The 20,690-nt window shown below is 41.1% G+C and overlaps 2 protein-coding genes across 2 annotated transcripts in view; both read right to left on the bottom strand.

The window, feature by feature from the left end:
* The window catches only part of LOC121393588, a 24,555-nt gene extending 11,116 nt beyond the window's left edge, over nucleotides 1-13,439 (bottom strand). Inside the window, exon 1 of the mRNA XM_041562420.1 lies at nucleotides 12,443-13,439. Coding sequence (XP_041418354.1) covers nucleotides 12,443-13,386 — 944 coding nt within the window. The 5' untranslated portion in view covers nucleotides 13,387-13,439. The remainder of the gene's footprint in view (nucleotides 1-12,442) is intronic.
* Nucleotides 13,412-20,690, bottom strand: part of LOC108705531 — a 19,532-nt gene continuing 12,253 nt past the window's right edge. Inside the window, exons 5-6 of the mRNA XM_041562399.1 lie at nucleotides 13,468-15,296; nucleotides 13,412-13,426 (exon numbers count right to left, since the gene is read on the bottom strand). Coding sequence (XP_041418333.1) covers nucleotides 13,412-13,426; nucleotides 13,468-15,296 — 1,844 coding nt within the window. The remainder of the gene's footprint in view (nucleotides 13,427-13,467; nucleotides 15,297-20,690) is intronic.

Below are 20,690 nucleotides of genomic sequence, written 5' to 3'. Positions count from 1 at the left end.
GTGTCTCTGTCTACTTTTATTAACTCATACCTGGTCTTTCACTATCAATCCAAAACTGAAATACACAGTAGGCCCTGACATTTGAACTACACAGAATCCCAAACAGTCCCCCATAGACCTAATAAAATAGTGAATGTCTGACTTCCAACAACCACCCTGGCAATTTCCAGAATATACAGACTGTCCATGCAGGCCTAGTAGCTATTCATTCTTTGTTTCAAGTAAAATATATTAACTATGTTCTCTCTTTGTCTATGTAATTAAGCCCTGTTTGGTTACTGTACCGTATTCACTATTATGTGCTCTACATTAAGTTTTTTCTATAGCCAAATTATTATTCTGTCTCTCTATTAGGCACTGGCTACATATTTGACTCATCTACTTCTGCTGTTTTACTGCAGAGAAAGTATAAATCTCAAATAAAATGTTTGTTATTTATTTAAATGGACTGGTATCTGGTATGAAATATGGACTTTGTGTATTTTACAGTTTTACGGGTAAATGAGTTTACAGATTATTGATCCTATACCTGTTCTTTTAAACCCATGGAACACATCATGCAGATGGAGTCACTAAATTCCAGGCAGATGTTCTGCAAGTAGGAATTTTATTGCTAGGGTAAGGAGGCATGTTTCACTCATTTATCAACAGAAGACACTCCGCATGGGATCTTCTCACATTTTTACTGACTCCACACCATTAATCTGAATCTGCTATAATAACAGAGGAGGCCATTAGATGGTTTGTGGCATATTGCAGTGTATATGTAGGGTTTATCTTTATAGGTACAACCCTATCTTGGCTAGATCAGGCTTCCAGGCTTTCTCAAGTAAGTGATCTATAGAACATGGTCACACTGTCAAACAGTGCAAAAAATAGTGACTCTTTAGGCAATTAACAACAACCATGCGGGATTTGCCATAATTGTCCTGGCCTGTTCAATTTTTATAAATGATGGGAAAAATAAGGTCTCCTATGTGGGCTTGTATCTGGTATGGAATTCTGCCTTTGTTTTTTTTGCGGTATGGAATATTGCTTTGGTGTACACAGAGGCCCAATCAGTCCCAGGAAGGATCTATAATATGTGACTATCTATGTCTTCTCACAGCAACCACCCTGCCATTTTCTTTAATATACAGCCTGCCAGTTCAGACTTCTTCACTGTTCATTTTCTCTTTTATATACAGCGCATGGACCACATTCTCTGTTTGATCCCTGTCCAGTTATTGTGCCCCATTCACTACTATTTACTATACATTCTGTGTTCTCTACATCCATTTTTTTCTCTGTTTCTTTTTTTTTGGTCTGTACTAGGCCCTATCCTCTGTTTTTTTTATTACAGATAAAGTGTAAATCATTAAAAATGAATTCACATGAATGAGCTGGTATCTGGTATGGAATATGGCCTTTGTGTATTTTGCAGTTTTCTGGGTAAATCAGTTTAAGGATACAAGAAACTGTACCTGTGTTTTTCAACTCTTGGAACACATTTTTCAGACAGAGTCACTGAATTCCAGGCAGCTGTTCTACAAGTGACAATTTTAAAGGTTATTGCTAGGGCAAGGGAACATAAACCACTCTTGTATCAAGATAGACCATTCAGCAGATGTCTTCTCCTTGTTCCACTGACTCATGAATCTACAGATTTAATCTGCAGCTTCTGTTCTAAAAGAGGAGCCCATTAGATGGTTTTTGGCATATTATAGTGTATATGTCTCTTACCATATAGCACTTAAGCTCCTTGTCCTATATATATTTATTATGTGGTTTGTCTCCCCCATGTATACTTTTATATATTGTACTTTTATGCCCTGTACAGTGCTGTGGCTCCTTAACAGTGCTTTACAAATAAAGTTATACATACGTGGGGTTTATTTTTGCAGGTGTGACCCTATCTTTGCTTAAACAGACTTTCCCAAGCTAGTGATCGGTACAAAATGGCTCACACTGGACTCTCTCACCCAGATGGGCCTTTTCTAAGTGGAAAATGATTTATTGTCCCAGACAATCCACAGGTTATGCTCAATTGAACAATTGAGGTATGACTGATCAGATGTCAGGTACAATAACAGCAGAGCACATTCCTGTGACACTACACACTACATGACAATTCAACTACACAGAGGCCCAATAAAAATGGACTCTTTATGGCAATTAACAGCAACTACAGAATTTAAGGCCTGTTCATTTTGTATGCTCTTATTCATAAACCCAATTTTTTTGTGCCTCTGCTTAGGTCTGTCTTTGCTGTTGTACACCATACACTGTTCACTACTCAGTGTTTCTTTATATATTGAATTTATATATTGAATTTAGGCACACGTATGTGTCTAAACTAGGCCTGTCTAGCTATTCTGCTCCATACCCATTATTTGTGACATAGTCTGTGTTCTGTATACCCAATTCATTATTTGTGTCATACTGAACCAAGTCAAGTTATTGTGCCCTATGTAGATGCCATTTAAAATATTTTCTATTGTATATATTCCCATTTCAGTCTATTCAGAGTTATACACTCAAGGTAAGCAATGTGCAGCTGGAGATACTAATTTACAGGAAGCTGTGTCTCTAATGGGCACTGTCTGGCTTTATTAACCCATATTCTACTATTCATTATCAGGTTTATTCATTATCAGGTTTGGATGGATATTCATGATAAGACCTGGCATTTTAAGTACAAAAATCCAAAATAGCCACCCACAGGCCTGATAAATTTGACTATCTATGGCTTCTTACAGAATCCTTGCTTATATTTTCCAAAATCTAAAACTGCCAGCCCAGGCCTTTCACTGTTCACATGTCACATGTTTTCTGTTCACATGTCATAGTGATCCCTGTCTGTCTATTGTACCTTATTCACTATTATTTACTATGCATTCTGTGTTCACTGTATCCAAATTATTCTCTGTTTATCCTCTCTACTAGGCTATGGCTAAATATTTGACTCATGTACTTCTGTTGTTTTATTATAGAGAAAGTGTAAATAGCAATAAGAATCTAATTGCCTAAATGGGCTGGTAAAGGAAGTAACAGATCCTATGCCTGTACGTTTAAATTCATGGAACACATTGTGCAGATGGGGTCACTGAATTGAAGGCAGGTATTCTGAAAGAAGCAACTTTCACCAGTCATTGCTATGGCAAGGTGGCATATTCCACTAGTGTCAAGATAGGATATTAAGCAGGGGGCATTCTCCCTGTTCCACTGACCCATCAATCTACAGTGTTAATCTGCAGTGACTGTCCTAACAGAGGAGTCCATTACATGGTTTATGATTAATTACAGTATATATTTTTGTGTATATATTTGTGTATATATGGGGTTTAAGGATGTTGTGGAACTGCACCTCTCTATTGCCAAAATGCATAAATATAGAGGACACCGAAAGTTAGATCTGAGAGAAAAATATAGCCTTGCTGATTGCAGCTACTCACTTAGCACCTTAGATGCTTTTTGTCCCCACTTATTGCCTTGAGTGCCCACAGCCTGAGTGGGCACTGTGGGCACACACTCGATCAGGAAAGGGCCCATACCAGCTACCCAAGAAGAGCAACACAGGATAAAAGCATCAGCCAGAGATCAGGGAGCTCCCAGCCAAGAGAAGAGATGACACAGAGAAAACACAGTTAAAACTGCAACCCATCTCCCCATGTGAGGGAGAGAGGGACCAGCCCCAGACACTGAAGGGGCTGAAAGAACTCCAGGGTGAGCCAGGAGAAGCCTCTCTGAGCATGTTTAGCAGCCCCACCAGGGGGTAAGGCAGGCAGAGTAAACTCCCTGCTGAAGTGCAGAATTCTACATTGATCAGGGAAGCAATAGGGGCAGAACAGAAATGGAGAAGGTTGCCCTCCCCTTTCCATACTCATACTGACTTAGCTTCCTCATGGGATTTTGGAGAGCCTCTCCAGCCTCTCGGGGAAGACCAACACATAAGAAGGATATGCTCAGTGGGAAAAACAGGGGACCAAGACTCAGCTGTGGAGTCTTCAAGGTAGCAGCTCATATCAATTTGCTGCAGGATCAAACACTTGGCCTTCAGCTGATAGTGGCAGCCCCCTTCCTCAGGAGGATATAGGGAGAACACAATCAGTCAGGAAAGACTGCTCAAGGAGAGCAGCACAGGAGGGGGCCTAAAGCCATTGCCAGGTGGAGGCAAGTAGATAGATTGGCAGGTGAAACAATCAGGTACCTGCACATGGGAACTGAAAACACAGGACAACCTGATGCATTGAAGATACTGGGATGTTTTTATTGTGCAACATCCCAGCAAAAGCCTAAAGCTTGGCTGGGATGTTTTTGCTACAATAAAATAAATTTACTACGTCAATTTATGGAGTGCGGTCTGGTATGTGCCAGCCCTTTACTATTATCTATTCACAACACATTGCCTCCCTGAGCTGAAGGTCTGGGTCTTGAGCACCTGGACCCCCTGCTTTTCTGGGTAAGTTAACCCTATTCAATACTGCACTTGACATTGAATGTCTTTTTACAAGTTTATTGGTATTTCATACTTACAGAGGGAGGCATATGCCAATTCTCTCCCCAATTGGACTAAGACTCTGGGGAACAAGGGCTTTTCTCCTTCCTCTCATTGGTAAGGCTTCTGCCTGCTCTCCAGGCATCTTGCAGAAGGTTTGGGCAGGGCAAGGTTTACATTGCTGACCTGCTTGGGCCCTTTCACCCTGTTTCTTGTCCACACAGGCCTAAAAAATGTAGCATGGGAGGGCTGGGCAGAAGGGCCTAGACCCATTCCTGCCTCAAATCACTCCTGAGGTCCTGGAGCTATTGTTTTGTTGGATTATGCAAATTAGCTTTCATCCAGACTTTCATCCATCCTAATCAATTAAATGAGACTCTGCTTTGGTCAGTCAGGCCCATGGGCGCATTCATCATTTTCTTTGACCAGGGACTTTGGGAGGGAGGCATTTGCTCCTTCTCTCCCTGAGTGGGCCAAGGCTCTGGAACAAGGGCCCAGCTCTTTTCCACTGTATGTTTGGGTAGCACAAGTTTCCTATCTCTGACCTGGTTGGGACTATACCAACTGGTTTCTGTCTGTACATGCCTGAAAATTTCAAAGAGTTTCCTTTGGTGTTGCAGCAAATAAGCATAAGCCATGTGCACCACACTACTACATACGTAGTGCTATATAAATAAATAATAAAATAAAAATAAAAAAAATATATATATATATATATAAAATGATTTACTTTTGTATGGCAGCAAATCATTCCGAACGATGTGTACAATACTGACATCTTGTGTTATGTTAACATTATTACAAGCCTCAAGATAACAATAGATTTGTACTATTAATTTATAGTTCTACTGTACAGTGCTGTGTACATAAATAGTACAAAAAAATAAATATATATATATATATATATATATATACATATATACAAATTTATATATATTGTCATGTACAACACAATTTTAACAATTGTACAATTTTAACAATTGTACAACCCTCGAGGAAACTTCAGGCGACTTTGGAAAATGAAGCACAACGAGTGCCATGCCGCTGGCGATTTTTCATTCTAGCCGGCGGGAAGGCAGGGGAAGGAGATTGTCGCCCCAAAGAAGAGGTAATTAGTCAATGGGTGACTAAATCTCCCGGAATATTCCCATGTGCCCCTAGCCTTAAGTGCCAGCAGAATTTCATATTTTAGTTGCACTAAGACGTTAGACGATTTTAAAACATTTTGTGCTCTCTCAATTTAGGGGCATTTTCTGTGGGGAAACCTTTAGTTTACCTAGGAAAACTATCCATTGTTTTTTTTGGGAGTACCTGAGCCTTCTAAATCTGCCAATGTTTTCATGTATTTCCACCTCTTCAAAAAGATTTATAGCAAGATATATACCAAAAAAATGAAAAATTCCTATATTTCGTAACATATATATTTATAACAAAAAAATATTTTATTTTATGCATGAAAATCCAACTGATTTGGAAAGCCTCATGTCTCTTGAATATGTCAATATCAGCTATGTATAGTTTTAGTGAGATTTAGGACTTCTGTATAGCAAAAACTCCCAGCAGTATATTACTGAATTTTGAAAGCACAAAGGCAGAAAATGACATACTTTAGATTCCAAGGTCAAAAAATCTTGAAAAAAGTAGGATTCCCAGAATGCCCTGCAAACCAGTGCACCATTGGAGGAACTTTGTGGTTACGATATTCTTATAATCCGAAAACAAGGGTTGAAGCGGTGTGAGCAGTTATGCATGGATGTAAAGGTAAATTAGCAAGGGTTTAAATGCAACATGCAATTATATTTAATATATGATTCTGTTCTGTTACTGCACTTAATTTTAACTAGATACATGTGGGTTAGAATGGCCATAATATGCCCCCAGTACAATACGGAGATGGCTATAACTTCATGCATGCATGGTACTAAATAATGCCATAGTGGAAACATATTAGACTAACCAACTACTGTTCTGATGTCCTAAAGGAATTAACAGAAGGATAATGGGAAATGCTGGTACACACGGTACCACATTTCCCAGCATGCTCTAGAAATCAGTACACAACTGGAAGATGTTATATTTCCCAGTTAACTTCATAAACCAAAGGAAAATGGGAAATGATGGAAGAAATTTGACTGCTTTTCCCAGCATGCACTATACAGCAGGATATAAATGAAAGAACTATCACAAGTGGGGTCTGTCTCCCAACAAACTCGAAAAAGTAAACACTGACTTGCATTCATGCGACTCTAAGGTTCTCAAGCTGTCATTCTTTCCCATAGCATTTGCTGTCCCCTAAATGGTCTGAAATTTGACTCTTCTGTCATGCTTGTAACTGGCCACCAGATGTCAGCAAAAAACAGCAGACATATTTCTCCATAGGCAGAACTGCTGTACATTGGATTGTACAGGTATAAGCATTTCCCAATGCTCTGTAAATCAGTTCACAACTGGAAGAAATTTTACAACTTGGGTTATACTTCCCAGGCAATTCCATAAACCAAAATATAATGGGCAATATTTGAAGCAATTTGACTACATTCCAAAGCATGCACTATAAAGCAGTATATGAATAAAAAAAACAATACAAGCAAAGAAGAGTTGGCTCTGTCTCCCAGCAAACTCCCTAAAGTAAACACTGACTTGCATTCAATCTACTCTAAGGTTCTAAAGTCGTCCCTCTCTCCCATAACATTTTAGTGTGGCTGAAATGGTCTGAAATTTTACTCCTCTGTCATGCTTGTAACTGGCCACCAGATGTCAGCAAAAAACAGCAGACATATTTCTCCATCGACAGAACTACTGTTTATTGGATTTTACAGATATAAGCAAAGGATAATGGGAACTGGTTGAAACAACTACACTGCATTTCCCAGAATGCCCTGCAAATCAGTGCACAGTTGGAGGAACTTATACAACTTGGGTTATGTTTCCCAGCAAACTCCAAAAGTCAAAGGCTAATGTGAAGTCATGATAAAGATTGGGCTAGATTTCCCACAACTGGAAAGACTAATGCAAGTTGACTTTGTTCCCCGGCAATTCCACAAGCCAAGTAATGATGGGAAATGGTGGTAGAGATTAGACTACATTTCGCAGCATACTGACTAATTCAGTGTGCAACTGTAAGAATTAATATGAATTGGACAACGTTTCCCAGCAAACTGCATAAACCCATGAATGATGAGAAATAAAGGAGAACGGTGGACTTTATTTCTAAGCATGGTGTGTCAGTGGATTTGTGGTGTATAGACAGTGGCGTAACTACCAGGGAATACCAGGGGAGCAGGGGGTGCAATTGGACTAGGGCCCGCACCCCGCAGGGCCCCCCCGGCAGATCTTGTGATGCTGCAGCTGTCTGTCATCAGCTGCAGCCACTAAATAGATATGATATTCTTACAATCCAAAAACAAGGGTTGAAGCGGTGTGAGCAGTTATGCACGGACATAAAGGTAAATTAGCAAGAGTTTAAATGCAACATTCAATTATATTTAATATATGTTTCTGTTCTATCACTGCACTTAATTTGAACTAGATACATGTGGGAATGGCTGTTTCCCTTAAATGCCCCCAGTACAATACAGAGATGGCTATGACTTCATGCATGCATGGTACTAAATAATGCCATAGTGTAAACATATTGGACTAACCAACTACTGTTCTGATGTACTAAAGGAATTAACAGAAGGATAATGGGGAAATGCTGGTACACACGGTACCACATTTCCCAGCATGCTCTAGAAATCAGTACACAACTGGAAGATGTTATATTTCCCAGTTAACTTCATAAACCAAAGGAAAATGGGAAATGATGGAAGAAATTTGACTGCTTTTCCCAGCATGCACTATACAGCAGGATATAAATGAAAGAACTATCACAAGTGGGGTCTGTCTCACACTGAACCACATTTCCCAGCATGCTCATGTTAACACCATAAACCAAAGGAAAATGGGTAGTCATGGGCGAATCTGTGGCTTCTCCGAATAATTGGCAAATTTCCAGTGATATTCGCGAAATGGCAAAAAATTTGATTTCGTTGCGCGTCAAAATAATGGGCTCTTTGCTGTCGCGCGTCAAAATAATTTGTCTCGAGCGCTCTTATCTGTGTTTTGACGCGCAACTTTATTTATTTATTTTTTTGACTCACAATGCACCAATCTTCTATGGGTGTTTTGTTTGTCACATTTTTTCAGCAATGGGGCTACCAATAAAACATTTTCCCTTACTTTCAGGCTTTACAGTATTAGAAGTAACATTATTAGAATTAGAATTAAAAAAAGGTAGGCCTCAACCAGAAGAAATTACACTACGATGCTGGAAGCGGAATTATTAGTGATGGGCGAATCTATGGCGATTCAAAAAATGGATTTGAGGCGCGCATTGTATTTGATGTGTGGCACGCTTTTGAAGTGCTTGTAGCCTCTTTAAGCAATGAAACATTAATATTAAACCTAATACAACTATTAACAGCTGAGGCAGTACAGGGACTCTCTTACATACTAGTGACTTGGGGTAAAGGGTTTACTTGTCCTTAAAAGGGGTTGTTTAACTTGGAGATAATTTTTAGTATGATGTAGAGAGTGATATTATGATCCAAATTACCCTAGCAACCATGCATTGATTTAAATAAGAGACTGGAATATGAATAGGAGAGGCCTAAATAGAAAAAAGTAGCAATAACAATACCAGTGACCCCCATTTAAAAGCTACAAGGAGTCAGAAGAAAAAGGCAAATAATTATAAAACTAAAATAAATAAATAATGAAAGCCAATTTAAAAGTTGCTTAGAATTTGCCATACTATTACAAACTAACAGTTATCTTCAAGGTGAACCACCCCTTTAAGGGCTTTGCACTGGATCTATGAATACGTTGTATAAACTGTTTGGAAACAAAGGATGGCGTGTGTTCTCTTTAAAGGTTATGGACAGCGAACTGGGACAAAACTGCCCATAGGCTTTGGACCAAGGTGCAGTGCTGCCCTGTTGCCTGCCCCCCCCCAGCAGTGGTTGGTGGAGCCGGCTCTTCATCCTCATCAACAACAAACAGTTCCCCCCTGAACTGCTACTGTTATCCTCCTTAGCCGGCTCCCAGGGTCTGTCCCTGTCATCGTCCTCCCCCAGACCAGACCCTGCCTCAAACATGGCATCAATACCCACATCCAGCATGCGGGTGTCTGACCCCACACCAGCAACCTGCTGCCCTGCCATAAGGGAACCCTGCCCAATATCCCCTACTGATCTGGGCTGTGACATGACCTCCTCCTCATCAGACATGAATGTCCCCCCTATTCCTGCCTGATCATCAAAAAAGATCCTGGGTGTCTGGGCCTAAGTCCACCTCAGGATCAAATAAGAGGGATGGGGTGTCATCCCACACTGAGCTAGCAGGTGATGCCACCTCCTGCCACTCACTTGTGTCCACTGCAGATGAGGTAGCCTGGGTCAGCCAGTCTACCACCGCCTCTGCCTGCTGCAAATGTATGGGTCATGAAACAGTGGCAAAAAATTGGCCACAGTCCTATGTGTGCCAGTTGCCCCACTGAGACCCAGAGCCACTTGCTGCTGTGGCATTTGCTGCTGCTGTTGTGGCTGCTGCTATTTTTGTTGCTGCTGCTGTTGTTGTTGCTGCTGTGATGGCAGCTTGTGCTGTGCTACAGTGCCCAGACTGGGCATGGCACGTGGGCTGGGCTGTTGTGGGGTTGGATGCCCATGGCCTCTTCCTCGGCCACCTGCTCCCTATCCCACCCTTCTTCCCACCACCACCACCACCCCTCCCCCTCTCCCACAGCCCATCATAGTGGCCACAACTAAACTAAAAATAAATAAATAAATAAGGGGGGGTTTGGGTATTTGGGGGAAGGAAAGGAGAAAAAAATAAAACCCTCAACTAAATCCCCTCAGCAGAAGAGTGTACCCACAAGGAGTACTCACACAAGCACAGACAAAGACAGTTAGCCCTAAAAAGGGTTATTGGGTGATGAGCAGGCAAGCAGAAGAGGGAAAACAGTAAACTGAAATCTTCAACCTCCACTTGCACTGACTCAAAATAATAAAAAGCTCTCTACACACGGAAAATTCGTGAAACGGCGAAAAATTCGCGAAACGGCGCCGGCAAATTTTTTCGGCGTATTTTCGCGGGCGTTTCGCAAATTTATTCGCTGGACGCGAATCGCGCAAATTCGCCGCGAATTCGCCCATCACTATCCACTAGCTAAATCACACACAAATCTCTCACTATCCTGTTCTCTCTACCTAAATGGCTGCCTCTGCAGCTCCTTATATAGACAGTGGGATGGCTCACATCTAGTTGGCTGCTGTGGATGACATTCCATTTGTCACACGTCCTTTTTTTTGACGAGCGCTCTCTGCGTCACGCCTCATCAGCGCGCAACAAAAAATTTTATGCGCAGCAAAACGAGCCACAAGGCAAATTTTTTATGTGGTTTCGCAAAAAAAATCACCCGCGGCAAAACACGGAAAATCGCCGCGAATTTAACTATGGCGAATTTATTCACCCGTCACAAAAAATTCAATTGGTGAAAGTAATTTGACTGCTTTTCCCAGCATGCACTATAAAGCAAGATATAAATGAAAGAACTATCACAAGTGAGGTCTGTCTCCCAGCAAACTCCGAAAAGCAAACACTGACTTGCATTCATGCGACTCTAAGGTTCTCAAGCCGTCCCTCTCTCCAATAGCATTTTGGTGTGCCTGAAATGGTCTGAAATTTGACTCTTCTGTCATGCTTGTAACTGGCCACCAGATGTCAGCAAAAAACAGCAGACATATTTCTCCATAGGCAGAACTGCTGTACATTGGATTGTACAGATATAAGCAAAGGATAATGAGAACTGGTGGAAACAACTACACTATGTTTCCCAGAATGCCCTGCAAATCAGTGCACAGTTGGAGGAACTTATACAACTTGGGTTATGTTTCCCACCAAACTCCAAAAGTCAAAGGCTAATGTGAAGTCATGATAAAGATTGGGCTAGATTTCCCACAACTGAAAGAACTAATGCAAGTTGACTTTGTTCCCCAGCAATTCCACAAGCCAAGAAATGATGGGAAATGGTGGTAGAGATTAGACTACATTTCGCAGCATACTGACTAATTCAGTGTGCAACTGTAAGAATTAATATGAATTGGACAAAGTTTCCCAGCAAACTGCATAAACCCATGAATGATGAGAAATAAAGGAGTACTGTGGACTTTATTTCTAAGCATGGTGTGTCAGTGGATTTGTGGTATATAGACAGTGGTATAACTACTGGGGGAGCAGGGGGTGTGATTGGACCAGGGCCCACACCCCCGCAGGCGATGCTGCAGCTGGCTGTAGTCGGCTGCAGCCACTAAGAAAATCAGCACAGAAGGGGATGCGGCCCGGCTGCACGGCCCGCACCCGGGCCTGCCCCCAACTAGTCACATTACTGTATATAGAGTGGCCCATCCAGTTCAACCCCTCCAAATGAAACACATATATACACACACTCACACTGACCCCTCCATACATACATTCACATTAACTATATACATCAATATCTAATATCTGGCCTTAAAGCAGAATCCTCTGGTCTGCAAGGCCTTTTTTGACAGCCCCAGGTTTTTTTACACTTAATTTAAGTATTTGATTCATGAATATACAAAACACAATTCCTAAAATGTTCTCTTTATTAACCTTTTAAAACAAAAATGAACGTGGATTCACTAAAATAAGTTTATCTTTCTCTATCATATATCTATCTACACGCATGGTATATAGAAACACCTGTGACCTGCTATAGATTGCTTCAATGGAAATCAAGTAAAGTCATCATAGCTAAAAATCAAATGTAAAATTTGCGTCTATTTATTGATAGATGACAGAATGTTTTCCTTGTTAAATTACTCTCATCATAGCTCTGAAACATCTAAAGATTTTCTTTTTAGTGGATACAGTTTATCAGAAATATTAAAGTTGATTTCTCACTGGGTTTGGTGCCGAGTTCTATCAATCCTCCTTTTGAAACCAACCCAAGAGCGTGGATGCCTATTGTGATTCTTCCTCATCCTTCTTGTAAAAATATGATACTTCTCCAGCTGTGTGGAATGTGGAAGAGATGTAACTTCCTCCAATAAATGTATCTCTATTAATTTCCAAGGACCTGTAAATGGTGGATGGATTTCTTGTAAAGCTTCTGCCTCCTCATTATCAGATGTAACAACAGCATCAAGTTCTTCCAGCATGCCACTCAAATCAGCACGGACAGCTACAGTGCCCTTAGTCACTGGCAATGACTGAGCAATGTAATGTTCATGTGCTAGAATGTTCATCAGTTCTGGACTAGGCTCAAATCCCATCATTTGGACTGGTTGGTTACCACTGGACACCTTGGCTAGTCCTGCTATACACAGAGCTTCCACAGCTGGCTTCCAGGCTATTCTGATCTTCTGGATACTTCTATAATCAATATAGAATTTCTGATGTTGTAATACTACAAGAGCCACACAAGCGAGAACATGAGGATACCACTTGTGCTCTGTTTTCACTCTCTGGCATATTGTTCTGACAAATCTTGGGGCTGCTCCTGGAAAAGCAGTACGCAGTTTGCTTACATAAATGCTAAAGGTATCAGTTAACAGGGATTTAGCATCGTCCCAGAATGACTCAAGTACAGTCTGCCGTTTTTGCTCATCTGTTACTTCTCCCGTGACTAAGACATCAGGAAATGACCAAAAGCACAGTGATTTCCTTGTCTGTGTGTAATGTATCAAGTATGGAAGATAGGTCATTCCCCTTTTTTTTAAACCTGTGGTCAAGTGTTGTTCTAGTTGCTGCTGAGAAAAATAATTTAACAAGGTAGGCATGACAGATATATTTTTCCTGTGCTGTAACCCTTTCATGTATTGTTGAACCCATTGGTCAACTGACATTGCCCTTTGTTGTACACGGAGGGGCTCAGTGAAGATTCCGCTGCAGAGTTTTTGAAATATTGGAACATCTGTATAGGACACAGCAAGATCCTCAATGAGAGCTTCGGCCAAAGTTTCTGAGAATGCCTCCCCTAATTTTTCATCCTGTAGAGCTGCTCCAAAAACCCTCAACATCTGAATGAAGGATTTTTGTAAGTTTGCCAATTTCTCACTTCCAAACCAGGACAAGTATGGGATTGTCATTTGAACCTCCTCACTGGGCTTCAATACTAAGAAACCTCTAAAGGCAGATGAGTTCATTGCAAAATTGGACATTATTTTTCCAGACCTCCAGCTCCTGACACGGCCCCATATTAACATTTGTACTACAATCTCTGCCATTGTTATGGACGCAGCTTTTTTCAGCCTTGGGATTAATTGTTTTTCCACTTTATCTGCTTCCCTTAGATTATTTTTGGCCCATCGTGCCATGTCCAGAATAACACTAAGTCCCTCTTTTGTAATGCAAGTGATGATTTTCTGCTCCAGGAAAAGCTTTTCCAATGTTTTTTTATTCCATGCGCTGCTTGTTTGTGACCGGAAGAGAGAAGCTGTGCTCGGCACTTCTGCCACTACCTCCAGACGGATTGGAAAAGGCTTGGAAAGGCCCACTACAAGATGGTCAACCAAGTTTTTAATTTGATCTGCCCAGGAGCCTTGGCTCAAACTCATGAAGTAAGGCAGCAGCATTTGCTTGCTCACTGCAAAGTTTAGGGCCCCTTGGCTAGTTGGCATTGCATGAGGCAGAGCATGGTAGGCCTGTAAAAAAGTGACTCGCACATGTGAATCTGCAAGAAGTATGTTAAAAAGGCCACCATGTTCAGGTTTTACATGGAAAGAGAAGTTTGCAGCTTGGCTTAATCCTAAACCCATAAAATTCCGTCTGTGAGAACAAGCCTTCGAAAAAGTAAATGCGCCTCTAGACCAGAGCAAAATGAAGTCAGCATGCTTCAGCTGGATCGCCAAGTGAAGAGAGAGCTTTGTAACCTTTTCTAAATCTAACAAATTAGTTAGGGTTGTATAGTTGGATTCCTTTTGTCCCATTCTAATGGCAAGCAGAAGGGGCATAAGATCATCCCTTTGAATTTTTTTGGTGGCCATCCTTACAGCTTCATCTAGCATTCCAAGTGCTGTATCAACATCTTCTGCTGAGACTATGAAAGTAGTACTATCTTTGGTGTTGGAAGTAAACAGTGCTGATCCAGGCTTTCCTCTGCTAATCACAAGGCCAGCAAATGCCTTGCGGAGGTTGTCAATGAACTTTGATATTTCTAAATGTGCAAACTTGATTATTTGCTGGTGTTCAAAATCACTTAAATTGCTTTTTGGCCAGAGAGAGATTAGTATGTTGGTCCCCCCTTCTGAAATAATGTGAGCTCCATAGGCCACCTTTAGGTATTTTGAAAGCAGACTTTCTGGCAAATACATCTTGTGTAAATATTTTTTAAGAGGAACGTGACTTTTTTTACCATATGGCCAAAAGTATATTCTGGTTATATTAAACTTTATTGCCCTAAAGGTGGAAAGAGATGCCACATATCCATCCATGTCTTCAGTAAAAGAGACCTTTTCAAATGATAATTCTGATGGTAGAAGATTAATTGTATCCTTCTTTTCCCACTTTAAGAATTTCTCCCAAGAAGTGTAATTATTTCTAGCCCTTATTAAGGAGTATGCATTTTCTTGGGCTATGTCCTCAATTGCTTTCAAAGGCTCACTATAATCTTCATCAGAATCACCATAGTCTTCCGTGACGATACTTGTAATGTCATCTTCTGGTGTCACTCTCTCTTCAGCTTCATCCATTTGCAATCCAGCTCCTTTTAGTGGCCCTTCTAAGTGTTCCCAAGGTTGTGACATAGGATATGTGCCTGAGGAAAGAAAACATATTTTTATTGGTTGAATATTATTGCTGTCTCATACAAGATGTCTGGTTTAGCCGTGTTAAGCAAGTTAAAGGATGTCCCTTTTCTCTGTTACTGCCAGGCTTATTAAATTATTATTAACGCTATTATACATATCCAGTGTAATATGAATCATAGTTCTGTGAGACACAGCAGGCAAGAGATACAAAATCCCATAATATATGACATATTATAATTGCATCTTTCAAAATGCAAAATCTGATAGGAATTGCACCAAATAAGGCCAGCGTGTGAAACTGCACATGTGGGGCCCAATGTGACACTACTGGAGTTCTTAAATATAGTTTGGGAGTAGGTCTGGACTGGGAGTCAAAATAGGATCTGGCATTCCAAGTACACAAGGCCCAAACAGCCCCCACCAGCCCATTTAATAGTGACTTACAGCATGTCCTCTGCCATTTGCCAGAACCCACATATTGCCAGTCTGGGCCTGTTTGTGAGGCCCTGGTACAGCTGCACTAGCGTAAGAAGAATTTCACTGGCACACAGGAAATTCAATTCCTGTGTGCCAGTGAAATTCTTCTTACCCTTGGTGTGAGGTGACCGATTCCTCTATTGCTGGGCACCAGGGAAAGGATTTTTGGGTTTGTGTGTTGTGTGGCTTCTTCAAAGCTTTTCACAGCTGCAATAGCACCAGAAAAAATACTAATTGTTAGAGGAGCACGACACACCTAGGGATGGGCGAATTTGACCCGTTTCGTTTCGCCAAAAACTCACCGCCGAAATGTCGCAGATGCCCATTAAAGTCTATGGGCGTCAAAAATTTTTTGTCGCGTGGCGAAATTGTTTTGACGCGCGTTTTTTTTTTTTTTTTGACGCATGCCGCCATAAAAGTCTATGGGCGTCATTTTTTTGGTGAAACGAGGCGAAACAATTCGCCCATCCCTACACACAACCATGATTTTGAAAATAGCAAAAATACAGTGGGCACACAACATAAATAGTTTTAGAACTGTAGGACGCAAACTGTGTAAGGCTGTTCTTTAGTTAAAAAAAAGATTTCTATCAATGTAGAAATGAATTTGGATATGTGTTACCATAATTCTGAAGTGTACCATTATCTAAACAGGCCCTGCTCTATTGTTTTGTACTGTTGAACTATAGCCCCGCTAGTGAAGCAGAGCATTACAAAAATTGATGGTTCTTATGTTTTTTATTCTGTCATTTATGATGTTCCTTCTACCCCCCTAACCACACGACTTTTCTTATCAAAGGTCCTGTTTTTGACCCTGGAAAATATTACATTCCTCAACCTGCTTCTACATTCCAGCATTTAAAACATAAATCCATGAAAAGAGTGGGACCCATTTGAGGGAATAATCTCCCCTCCCTGTCACAGGCTTATCTCTAATTTGCTTGATTGCTTCTATACATTTTAACCATTATACTTGTTTTGTCTAGGATTACCATTTTATTATCAAATGCAGTCCCTTGAGGCCAAGCATACAAATCTATTCCACTTCTTCTGCAGGGGGTAGGGTTAAAATTATAGGAGCAGAGTTCCAATCCTATGATCTTGGGTCAGAAACAATACCAACATGTTAATATTAGTGATGAGCGAATCTGTTGTGTTTCACTTCACCAAAAAATTAGCAAAATGCATTGAAGTCAATGGGCGTCAAAAACGTTTTTCTCGTGAAAATTTTTACACACACAACACTTTTTTCTCACTCCAAATACATTGAAGTCAATTGCAATTTTTTTCTGGCGACTTTTTTGTCTTAGCAACAATTTTGTTATGTTTTCACAATTTTTCAGACAAATTCTAGTGACAAGCTCCCATCGATATTGTCAGATCGGCAATACATGCAGAGAAATTATGCTTAGCCGATAGGAATCTGTTATCCTTGTCGACTAAACAACCATCGCCATGGTACAAAAAATGTTAAGACGATCCGAACGAGGTCCAAAAGTCATACAAAACTTTAATTCAAATGATTATATCTTTGTGTCTATGGCCAGCTCTAAGCTAATGCCTCATGGGGGATGATCACAGTCGGTGGAAACGCACATGCTGAGGATCAGCCCCAAAGCATCAGAACCAATGCAGCAGCCCAGTTGCAGGCACCCACAGTAGATTTCAGAGTTAAAATGCTCAAATTTGCTCAGGCTGGCACAATGGTGATGGGAGCAGACAAAGAAGAATGCTAATATCAGTGCTGGGCTGATTCTGGGCCCTTTGCATTTCCGCAGGTTGAGCTCACCCCCTGTGTGGAATTAGCCTTAATCAATGACTTGGCATCATAGGAATGGAGGACAAGGAGTAATTTATGAATGCAAATGCAGTGAGGAAAGTGCAATTTTCACCTGAATCAAAAACATTTTTTCCCAAAATGCAGCATTTCCCCCGCAGAATTCCATGGGGTTATGTGCCTGTCACAATTGTGGCCAGTACCTCAGAATTAGCATAATAGTGCATGCACTTTATCTCAAAGCTGGCAACAGGCCAAGATTTGTGGCAAGGCCACAAAATTGGCAAAATGTTAGGGGCAGCATGCCACCCAGCCGCATCCTAAGGAGCACTGGGGACACACAGCTCCCGAGTGCTCCAACATTTGCGTACATGGGGGAGAGAGCACTCGGTGGTGGTGCTGCCAGGCTTATTAAATTATTATCAATGCAATTATACATACAATGCAATATGGATCACAGTTCTGTGAGGCACAGCAGGCAAGAGATACAAAATCCCATTATAAATGACATATTATAATTGCATCTTTCAAAATGCAAAATCTAATAGGAATTGCACCAGATAAGGCCAGTGTGTTAAACTGCACATGCGGGGCCTTATGTGACACTACTGGAGTTCTTAAATATAGTTTGGGAGTAGGTCTGGACTGGGAGTCAAAATAGGCCCTGGCATTCCAAGTACACAAGGCCCAAACAGCCCCCACCAGCCCATTTAATAGTGGCTTTCTATGACATTGTACAGCATGCCCTCTGGCATTTGCCAGAACCCACAGATTGCCATCCTGGGCCTGTTTGTGAGGTCCTGGTACAGCTGCACAAGCACCACAAAAAATACTAATTGTTAGAGGAGCATGACACACAACCATGATTTTTAAAATAGCAAAAATACAGTGGGCACACAGCATAAATAGTTTTAGAACTGTAGGACCCTTAAATTGTGTAGGGCTGTTCTGTTCTTTTCTATCAATGTAGAAATTAATTTGGATATGTGTTACCATAATTCTGAAGTTTACCATTACCTAAACAGGCCCTGCTTTCTTGTTCTGTACTGTTGAACTATAGCTCCACTAGTGAAGCAGAGCATCACAAAAATTGATGGGTCTTAACCCTACCCCCTGCAGGAGAAGTGGAATAGATTGGTATGCTTGGCCTCAAGGGACTGCATTTGATAATAAAATGGTAATCCTAGACAAAACAAGTATAATGGTTAAAATGTATATTAGCAATCAAGCAAATTAGAGTTAAGCCTGGAACAGGGAGGGGAGATTATTCCCTCAAATGGGTCCAATTCTTTTCATTCATTTATGTTTTAAATTCTGGAATGTAGAAGCAGGTTGAGGAATGTAACATTTTCTAGGGTCAAAAACAGGACCTTTGATAAGGGAAGTCATGTGGCTAAAAGGGGGGGAGGTAGAAGAAACTTCATAAATGACAGAATAAAAAACATAAAATTATAGGAGCAGAGTTCCAATCCTATGGTCTTGGGTCAGAAACAATGCCAACATGGTAATATTAGCGATGAGCGAATCTTAGTCATTTTTCGTTTCGCCCAAAAATTTGCAAAATGCATTGAAGTCAATGGGCATCAAAAAACGTTTTACTCGTGACAATTTTTTGCGCACCCTAACCCTAACACTTTTTTCTCACTCCAAATGCATTGCAGTCAATGGGCACTTTTTTTTCTGGCGACTTTTTTGTCTTAGCAACAATTTTGTTTTGTTTTGACAATTTTTCATACAAATTCTAGTGACAAGCTCCCATTAATATTGTCAGATCGGCAATACATGCAGAGAAATTATGGTTAGCCAATAGAAATCTGTTCAATTACTAAACAACCATCGCCATGGTACAAAAAATGTCAGGCCGATCCAAACGCTGTCATACGACAATACAATTCACACGATTATATCTTTGTGTCTATGGCCAGCTCTAAGCTAATGCCTCATGGGGGATGATCACAGTCGGTGGAAACGCACATGCTGAGGATCAGCCCCAAAGCATCAGAACCAATGCAGCAGCCCAGTTGCAGGCACCCACAGTAGATTTCAGAGTTAAAATGCTCAAATTTGCTCAGGCTGGCACAATGGTGATGGGAGCAGACAAAGAAGAATGCTAATATCAGTGCTGGGCTGATTCTGGGCCTGTGCATTTCTGCAATTCCTGTGTGGAATTAGCCTTAATCAATGACTTGGCATCATAAGAAGGCAGGACAAGGAGTAATTTATGAATGCAAATGCAGTGAGGAAAGTGCAATTTTCACCTGAATCAAAAAAATGTTTCCCCAAAATGCAGCATTTCCCCCGCAGAATTCCATGGGGTTATGTGCCTGTCACAATTGTGGCCAGTACCTCAGAATTAGCATAATTGTGCATACACGTTATCTCAAAGCTGGCAACAGGCCAAGATTTGTGGCAAGGCCACAAAGGCGGCAAAATCTTAGGGGCAGCATGCCACCCAGCCGCATCCTAAGGAGCACACAACTCGCCAGTGCACCAACACTTGCATGTGTAGGGGAGAGAGCTTGGCAGTGGAGCTAGGACCTTGCAGCCTCAGGGTACTGGTTGGAGAAATCCAGCTCTGGCTGGCACAATTGCACCCAATATGTTCAAAGTCTATCTGGCATCATTCCACGCTCTCCCACGGTCTGTCCGACTTTCTCCCAACCTTTCTGCTTTCAAAAAATCTCTGAAAACGCACTTCTTTCGAGAAGCCTCCCCTCACTCTGCTTAACTACCAAACGCAACAACACATACAACACCACATTTCTCACCCACTTCGATCTTGCCCACTCCCACACCTTGTGTATTACTCCCTTCCCTTTAGACTGTATGCCTATGCATAGGGCCTTCCTCACCTTTTGTACCTGTATTGATTGTGATGTTTGTTACTCCATATATTCTATATATGTAATTCATGTGATGTAGTTGTATAATCACATTTACTTTACAGTGCTACGCAATATGTTGGTGCTATATAAATACATGTTAATAATAATAATAAAATTCCAGTATTAGCCATGCAAGGGAAGTACAGAGTCGGACTGGGCCAGAGGGGGCACTGGGAAAAAACCTGGTGGGCCCCGACTCTTGTGGGCTCTGCTGGTCCAAGTCCGTACCTGCATCTTCTTCTTAATGCAGCAAAGCCCTTTTG

This window comes from Xenopus laevis, chromosome 5L (assembly GCF_017654675.1).
Source record: "Xenopus laevis strain J_2021 chromosome 5L, Xenopus_laevis_v10.1, whole genome shotgun sequence".
NCBI lineage: Eukaryota > Metazoa > Chordata > Amphibia > Anura > Pipidae > Xenopus > Xenopus laevis.
Note: the sequence above shows the minus strand (reverse complement) of the source record. Positions and strands in the feature narration are given on the sequence as shown.